The sequence below is a fragment of the Vespula pensylvanica genome, chromosome 17 (assembly GCF_014466175.1).
Source record: "Vespula pensylvanica isolate Volc-1 chromosome 17, ASM1446617v1, whole genome shotgun sequence".
NCBI classification, from domain to species: domain Eukaryota; kingdom Metazoa; phylum Arthropoda; class Insecta; order Hymenoptera; family Vespidae; genus Vespula; species Vespula pensylvanica.
In genome coordinates this window covers 2,771,546-2,780,769 of record NC_057701.1, presented here as the reverse complement: position 1 = coordinate 2,780,769, position 9,224 = coordinate 2,771,546, and the positions used below count along the sequence as shown (strand labels likewise).

The window sequence follows — 9,224 nt, the reverse complement described above, 5'->3', positions numbered from 1 at the left end:
TTTTTATCGTATTCAATCATAATGCTCGCACGTTACCCGCCCGCATAAATCTCTAATATGCTGGCTTTTTATATCAAAACACGATTAAGGAAATAAACTAAGTAAATTAGTCATTCACAAATATATCTAGCTTTTTTTATCACGTTCTTTAATTAAAATACACGCATCGATTTATCATGCGATCTGCTTGTTTGTTTTTACCAATAACAAAACAACAGCAACAATTTATTTATTTATTTACTTTTTTTTTTTTTTTTTTTTTAACGGTCGATAATACCAATATCGTTAACGTAGAATAAAATTCGTGATGATGTTTAGGCCATTCGTAAAAGACAATCTCTCGTATATCCATTTGGTTTATGTAAAAAGTCAATGATACATAAATAGAAATCACTTTTGAAAAATGGATACATAGGCAGTGCATGCATTTCGAAGTCAATGCTTTATGGTTTGTCATTAACCATTGTTGGCACAGCGAAGGGACCGATCCAGGCTAGAGAGCTACGCCGAGGAGCCTTCATCTTTGCTCTCAAATCTAAATCTGGTAAACAATTGACGTACGACGTTACAACGTGCTACACTTGAAACTTTTCAATTTCTAATACTCCAAGTAGATATTAGATCATTTCTATTTAAATCGTATACGTTCCATCTTTCATATAATTACAATGAATGTCGTTTAAAGGATAGAATCTGAAACTACAGATTATTTATCTTCTCATATTGTTTCTTACGATAAATAATACTATCTAAAGTATTATTTCAAGTGTAGTAACGTTTTGCATGATCAGTTCGTGCTGCTCGTATTTCCATCCGTAAAGATATAACATGGTAGCTTTGAAATAATTCTCTTCATTATTATCTTTATATTCGTATTAAAAAATTTTCAGCTAAAAGTTCAATGAATAATCTTGCTCAAAGAGTCTCTAGATCAAAGTCCTTCGATCTTGAGGATACATTTTAACACATTGCATTAAAAAAAAAAAAAAAAAAAAAAAAAGAAAAAAGAAAGAAAGAAAAAGATAATAATAAATAAAATCACATAATTTGAGTTCGCTTATGCGTGTGTGCTATCAATAGCATTCCTGCAAGTAATCATAAAAATTAGATTCGTTATTGAGATATTAAAATTATTTAACAGGACATTTTTCGTAGTCAGAATATGATTTAATTTTCTAATCTTGCATGAGGAATCTTTTCGAATTCATTGTCTTTTTTTTTTAATTTTTTTTTTTTTATTATTTTTTTATTTTTTATTCTTTTTTTGTTAACCTTGGCAGTAGCACCCGATTGCACTCTCTCACACATAACCTCAATTTATCTTCAAAATCAACATTATCTTCTCAACTGATAGAAGAAACCAATCGAGTCGTTAAAAGCCTAAAGACAAATTACAGTTAACTAGCATGGTATGAAGTCTTGGAAAATAAAAAAAAAAAAAAGAAAACAAATTGGAAATTCTAGATCTTATAAAATTGAAATTCATATAAAAAGCATCATCGTCTAGAATTTCCAATTTCTTTATTTATTCTATGAGAAGTATTTTTCACGTTGCTGCCTTCGATGGCTCGCTGTCAATCTGCGCTCTGTTTGTGAAATTTAATCGAGCCTGCTTCTGATATAATCAGCGATGAGACGAAAAGAAAAATTTCATTCATTTTTTCTGCTAAATATTCAATCAATCCTAACCTTAAAAATTGATCGTAAGCTCTAATCTCTCTTTTCTTTTCTTTCTTTCTTTTTTTTTTTTTTTTTTTTTTCAAAAACAAAGCCATCGCTGATTTCTTCTAATTTCAATATTTCTTTGTTTGTTTTTAATTTATCTTTAAACAATAATAACAAAGTAACCACAAATTACTTCTCACAAGAAAAGCAAAAAAAAAAAAAAAAGAAAAAAGAAAAAAGAATGTCCTAAATAACATAATCCAAAAGTTCTCTCGACGTTACTACTTCTTATCAAGAGAGTATCCATTTTTTTTCTTGTCTTTTCTCTTTTCCATCACTTCCTCCCACCATAGCCAACGTCATCGACCTTGAACGGTTTTCGACGATGTCGAGCGCTATACGATTGCGAGGCTGATAACGAGGACGAGTTATCATTCCGTGAGGGTGAGGTTATAATCGTAACGAACGAACAAACCGACGACGACAATTGGATGGAAGGTGCATTGGAAAGAGCACCTGAAAGGAGAGGGATGTTCCCGATAAGCTTCGTTCACATGCTGCAAGATTAACATTCGGTAAGCCTGAACTCGTTGGCAAGTGTCTCGAGTACGGCAAGTTCGGTAAGCATCGCCAGCCTTGGAAGAAGAAATTGGCTGAGAAAACAGAAGGATTGAAGGAGACGAAGAAAAAGGAATCGACGTAGAGAACGTGAATCCTTAATTTATTAAAAATATTTTGTTTTATTTTATTTTATTTTATTTTATTTTATTTTATTTTTTTTGGAGGTTAACGTGCAAAGAAAAAAAAGTTATAAGTAATCTTAGGTTGGCTCTTCGGGAGACCGTATTATTTTCTTTTTTTTTTTTTTTAATTTTTGTTAATTCCTTCGGAGTCGAACGGGAATTGTTCCTTATTTTTTTTTTTGTTTTGTTTTTATTTCTTTTTCTTTTCTTTTTCTTCATTTTATTTTCGTTCCGTTCTGTTCCGTTCCGTTCCGTTCCGTTTCGTATCGTGCAGAATTATGGATGTTAACGTTCAACGTTTCGAACGACAATCACGAATCAACTTTTTTTATTAAAAACAAGAAAAGAAAAAAAAGCAAAAAAAAGATAAAAGAAAATGAAAAAAGAAGAAATGAAAGTGATTTGGAAAATTGGCAGGGAAAATGTCGAATCGTTTCTTCTTTTAAATGTCAAAGATGTTTGATAAAGAGATATATGGATGGATCGTGATTACTCGAAACAATTTTAATGAAGCGAATATTGATCGAGTATTCGAACAGTAAGGATGTTCCATAAAAAAAAAAATGAAAAGAAAGAAAAATGAAAAAGAGAAAGAGAGAGAGAGAGAGAGAGAGAGAGAGAGAGAGAGAGAGAGAGAGAGAGAGAGAGAGAGAGAGAGAGAGATAAAAGAAAAGAAAGAAAGAAAGTAAAAGAAGAAAAGAAAAGAAATCAAAAATCGAAGTAACCTATCGGGGTATGAAATACACGAAAAGGATATTTCGATGTGCTTAATAAACGAATCCGCTGAAAACGGATAGTTGCTTGGTTCTAAGCCGTTACCAAAATGTGATATCGTATATTTCATTGTAAATCGTTAGAGTACACACACATACACGCTCGCACATATACATACAAACATACACACATACACAGCGTACGCACATACACATACATTATAAAAGCGAATACGTATATGAACATATGTTCATTAATCATCACCAAAAGAGACGGGGAGATTACGATAATTGAGTCAAACGTAAATGATCGTGACACAAGAAAACATGAAATGGCGAACAAAACAATGCAAAGAGAAAAAAAATTTCCAACTATTTCGATCTTTTTCGTATGAATAAAAACCATATTCACGACGTATGTATCGTTGTCATCGTGAGGTCACGAAGAAGCCGAAGAAAATCAAATCTACACGAATGATATGCGTAATTAAGAAAATGAGATTATCGTTGCTTCGTGACGTCACGAAGAAAATCGAATTTACACGAACGACGTGTATAAAGAGAAAAATAAAAAGTGAGGTTACCGTTATTTTCGTGACGCCACGAAGAAACTGCATCTGCATAGACGATGTATGTAAAAAATGAGGTTATATTTCTCGATGTTACGTATATATACCAACAATAACATTAACAACAATAACACAATGTTGTATGTACTCCTAATCTGGCATACACACACATATACACATACGTACAGGTATGCATATATAGAAAGATATTTGTTCCATACTGCCAATGAAAAAAAAAAAGGGGAAGAAAAAATACATTAAATGCCATAAATGTGCTCGTGTGAAATGGCACAAAAAGGGTAAAGAGAACAAAAGGGTAACGGATGATTACTGGAATTCTATAGATGTGTACATATATATATCTATATATATATATATGCGTGTGTATGTAGATACTCACGTAAGTATATATAAAAAAATGAAGATAATAGGTCTACTATTATAAAAACTCCATCCTGTTTAAGTATAAAAACGATAAATTAAAATATTGCATGGATATTACGAGTATTGTATTAATATATATAAATACACACGCACACATACAAACATATACAGATACACATATACAATCGACTTAAAGATGACGTGTTACGAGTACGTGTAAATTTTTTTAATGCCATATTATGTGCTAGTAAAACAGCTCTCAATAATGGATTGTATATATATATATATATAATAACACAATATAATGTGTGTGTATATATATATATATACACACATAGAAATATTATATATATAGAGAAAGATATATTGGTTAAAAGTCTTACGAGATAATATTAGCAAATTCTTTGACATCGATTTTCACGAGATTAACTTTGGAAAATCGAAGACGAAGAATTCAAAATCGATTTTCTCGTTTTAGCTTATTTTAAGATTACGTCGCACGGCGTAGGAAGAATGACGACGTATGTTGAAAATTCGAATTTATAGTATTCTATATACATGTGAATAAATACATAACCAAAGAGAAACCATGGAAAAAAGTTTAAAAACGGTGCGAGAATCTTGCAAGAAAAAAAGAAGAAAAAACGTTTCGGAGAGTCGATGCGGAAATTCAAATTTCGCGTCTTTTTTTTATACGTTTCTTCTTATCCGATATCGCGTTTGAATTGTATTCCTTTTTTTTATGTCTTATTAGCATATTTAATTTATAACGTAAATACATTGAACGCATATGAAAATGAAAATGAAAATGAAGAAAAAAAAAATAATAATAATAAAAGAAAAAAAGAAAAGAAAAGAAAATTTGTCTTTCACTTTTCACGGTTACGTTGTCTTTTGGCATTTTGGATTTTTACGTCGCATATTTTGTGTACGTGACACAATAAAAATTCACGTACGTAACATGCCATTGTTAGTTTGTCGGGAAAACCTTTAAACTAAGGGATTAATGTGTAGCACGCATATTTTTGTGTATATATGTATGTATAGAGAATGATGGAGAGATGTGTGAATGTTCTTTTTGTGGGACTAAGAGAGAAAGAGAGAGAGTGAGAGAGAGAGAGAGAGAGAGAGAGAGAGAGAGAGAGAGAGAGAGAGAGAGAGAGAGAGATATGTAAAGGGAGAGAAAATGTGAAAGAATGAGATAGAAAGAAATAATCGATGTTTATAATTTATGATATATATATATATATATATATATATATATATATATATAATAAAGAAATTCACTTAATTATTATAATAGGATTAAGTACACAGATACAATGTCTGTTAATTATGGCAATTGGAAGGAGACTCATTTCTCATCTTTGGCATTTCGAAAACACGCTCATATAGAAAATATTTACACAAACACATGAATTCTTAGACCATAAGTATTTATTATTATTTTGTAGCGCCTTATAAATCGTGAAAAATCGACGATGCATAAGGAATAAAAGAAAGAAGGAGAAGAAGAAAAAGTAGAAACAGAGAGAGAAAGAGAGAGAGAGAGAGAGAGAGAGAGAGAGAGAGAGAGAGAACAATAAAAAATAAAAAGGAAGAAGAGAGGAGAAAAGAATGTAGGGAGTAAAGAAGGATTTTTCGAATTATTTCGTACGACATTATGAGATAAGACTTTCATTGTAATTCGTATGCGTATTAGATACGGGGAAAAAATAATAATAATAAAAATACACGAATCCCGCGATAACAATAGTTACTTACTGATGTGTTGTCAAACGTCTGTATAACGCATCAGAACTTTAATTTCTGGTCTTTGAAAAAGACAAGACTTTTATTCGATCGTCATAAAAAAACATATTATTAATATACCGAAAGAATTCGTATGCATTAGTATCAAATGACGTCGAATATTTGCAGTAGGGATGTAACGAAAATCACTATAATCATTTTTTCTTTGAACTATTAAGAAAAAAATCACGTGACTGAAAGCTATTTAAAAAATGATTACGTGACTACATTATACCGTTTATCGGTAACTTATCAACCGATGATAATTGACGATACACTTTCTGTCGGTAAAGTAGATAACTATATATAATAGAATATTCGTGAAAATAAATTTATAAAGATAGATCGGTAATAAAGGGAGAGAAATAATAAGCATAGAGTTCTAAAATTAAAAAAAAATCTGTTACACATCGTATGATTTCGATATATTCTTGAAGTCGTGAAATTGAATCGGTAAAATATCAAAGTATATATTCAACTAGTAATTTGTAATTAACCATCACCGATCTGCAGATATTTGGCCAAGCCATATATATATATATATATGTGTGTATATATATATATATATATATAAAATAAAAAAACAACTCACACGAAAGACAATATATCGATATCCCACTTGTAAACTTCTTCACCATTGAAATTGTGCACAATGTCTTTAAGTCGCGTGCGGATTCAAATGGAAGAAAAATAAACGCTATTTAGAAAGCTGCAAAATCTTACTTGTTATTAATTATTACTTCCTGAACATACTTTGTCGATGTTAAAAACAATAATGAAAAATATTTAATAAATACAAATTTATTACTTTAATTTTTCTCTATACTTTTAATGATTTTATCGAAGGGATAATAACTTCGTTTTATTTTTTATTATCAAAGTATTTCCTTGTGTGTGTGTGTGTGTGTGTGTGTGTGTGTGTGTGTGTGTGTGTGTGTGTGTGTGTTTAAGGATGTGTAAGTAGAAGGGAAAATAATTTATTTTTTTCTTTTTCTTTAAATTTATTTTCAAGGTCACGTTCTGCGTATGAAAAATCTTTTATTGAAAAATGCTCTTCATGCTACAACGTCAGTGTACCTTCGTCTGTTTAATTATTATTATTTTTTTTTTCTTCATTTTTTTATAACAGTACAAAAATTGCATTTTTACAAGTTGCCCAGCTTATGTGACTAAAAAACGTTTCAGCTAGCACTCTTGGCAATCGAAAAAAGATACATCTCATTTTATTATCCTAGGTACTAGAAGAATCGTTTTGCAACAAGGACGATCACCAAATATCTCGCTACGATAGACTACAAAGTCAAACCAGGTGAAAATAATTATCCATCGGTCTCGTATCTGTGCACAGCAATGCGTTTTTTCTGTTTTCTTCTTTTTTTTTCTTTTTCGATTTTCTCTTTTTTTTTTTAATTCGCTTACGTACGTTTTCATTTCCCTTCGTTTTTTTTTTATCCTTCGAAAATCCTCCTTCTCTTTATTTATTTCTCTATTTTTTCCCTATTTCTTATCATTTCGCAATATCAATTTGCTTTTCTTATTATTATTCGCAAACGCAGCAAGTCGTCGTCGTTATCGTTACACGAACGCGTCCCCATTTTTATTTTTATATGGGTGCTGTCATTATTGATAAAAAAATTCGTTTTAGCCGTTTTCGATCTATAGAATGTCGAATATACACATTAATGCCGAATTATTTCTTAACTTTGAGAGAGAAAAGAAAGAAAAAAGAAAAAAAGAAAGAAAAATAATATACATATATAAACAATAAAATAATTTCGTTCATTTATATTATATTATATTATATCACACATATATATATATATATGTATATGTGTATATATATATATATATATATATATATATAAAATCTACAATTTAATTTTTTCTAGTAGAGAATATATAAAATCCGAATATGCATTTCTGCGCGGGCGGAAGAGACAATTTTTTTTTACAATTCTTAGATCTCTTTGAAAGACAGAGATACATTTTTATCTTGCCGATTTTTTCCGTGTTCTTTTCATTTTATTCTCGTTTCTTCTTGTTATCGATTTGTCTGTTTGGCTTCTTTTTTTTTCTTTCTTTTCTTTTCTTTTTTTTTTTTTTTTTTTTTTTTTTTACGGCATATGAGGAAAATTATCAAGGCCGCTATTACGCACAAGGTTAGTTCCTTTCTTCCTTTTCTTTTATCTTTTCTCTTTTTCTTTTCTTTCTCTTCCCTTTCATTTTTTCTAAATTTCTAAATAAAACCTACTTTTATGCACAAGATTTTTGTTTTACTTTTTTTTACTATTCATTTCATTGTCGAGATAATGAGATATCCTCAATGGGTTTGATCGAACGAACGAACGAACGAACGAACGAACGAACGAACGAACGAACGAAAGAACAAATAAAATATAAAAAGAAAAAAGAAAGCAAAACAAGAGCAAAAAAAAGAAAGAAAAAAAAAATCACGTGCATAAAAATCTAACGCATTCGAGAAAATCATACGCTTTTAAAAGTTTCACGCGTCAAAAAGAAATGTCGGCTTAAGTTGATGCGCCGAAAAGAAAAAAGCAAAAAAAAAAAAAATATATATATATATATATAGAAAAAAAAAGAAGAAGAAAAAGAGAAGAACGGCTACTTTGCATTTACGCAGGAAATTTAAATTTTGTGTTTACATCTGTGTGTATGTATATATGTATGTATATGTAAGGGTGCCCATAAGAATAATAATAATAAAATAATAGTAATAATAATAATGATGATAATAATAATAATAATAATAGTAATAATAATAATAATGCGTAATTGGTCGCCATTTTGTTATCATATTTTTTCTCTCTCTCTCTCTCTCTCTCTCTCTCTCTCTCTCTCTCTCTCTCTCTTCTTTTCATCATTATTCCATTTACAACAGAATAATGTATATGTCTAATTTCTGCTTCTCACTCTTTCTCTCTCGTGCGGGTTTCTTTTTTCTTTCTTTCTTTCTTTTTTTCCCTTACAATTAAATTGTTCAAATTCGTACGATAATTATCTAATTTAATTTAATTTAATTTAATTTAATTTAATTTAATTTAATTTAATTTAATTTAATGTTCCTTTCTTTTCTTTTCGTCAAGTGCCACCAGTGCAGTGGAGGATAAAAAATTAAAGCCAAATGTCCGTCATTGTTATCACGTTACAGCAACTATCACAATAAGTACAATGAGTTTTTTCTTTTTCTTTCTCTTTCTCTTTTTCTATATATGATTAGAAAGGGGGAAGAAAAAAGAAAGGGGAAAAAAGACGATGGCGACCATTATTTTCATTCTTAATAGCAATAAAAACCTCTCTCTCTCTCTCTCTCTCTCTCTCTCTCTCTCTCTCTCTCTCTC

At 29.9% G+C, this 9,224-nt stretch overlaps 1 protein-coding gene across 6 annotated transcripts in view; it reads left to right on the top strand.

Annotated features, from left to right (window-relative positions):
• Positions 1-6,587, top strand: part of LOC122635167 (arfGAP with SH3 domain, ANK repeat and PH domain-containing protein) — a 26,438-nt gene extending 19,851 nt beyond the window's left edge. For 4 of the 6 annotated variants that reach the window (XM_043825049.1, XM_043825045.1, XM_043825051.1 and 1 more), the window contains 2 exons: positions 476-544; positions 2,019-6,587. In XM_043825049.1, the coding sequence (XP_043680984.1) occupies positions 476-544; positions 2,019-2,234 (285 nt within the window). In that variant the 3' untranslated portion in view covers positions 2,235-6,587. Of the gene's footprint in view, positions 1-475; positions 545-1,280; positions 1,713-2,018 lie in introns of those variants that run through there. The other 2 variants (XM_043825047.1, XM_043825050.1) reach the window with 2 other exon arrangements.
• The last annotated feature ends 2,637 nt before the right edge of the window (positions 6,588-9,224 follow it).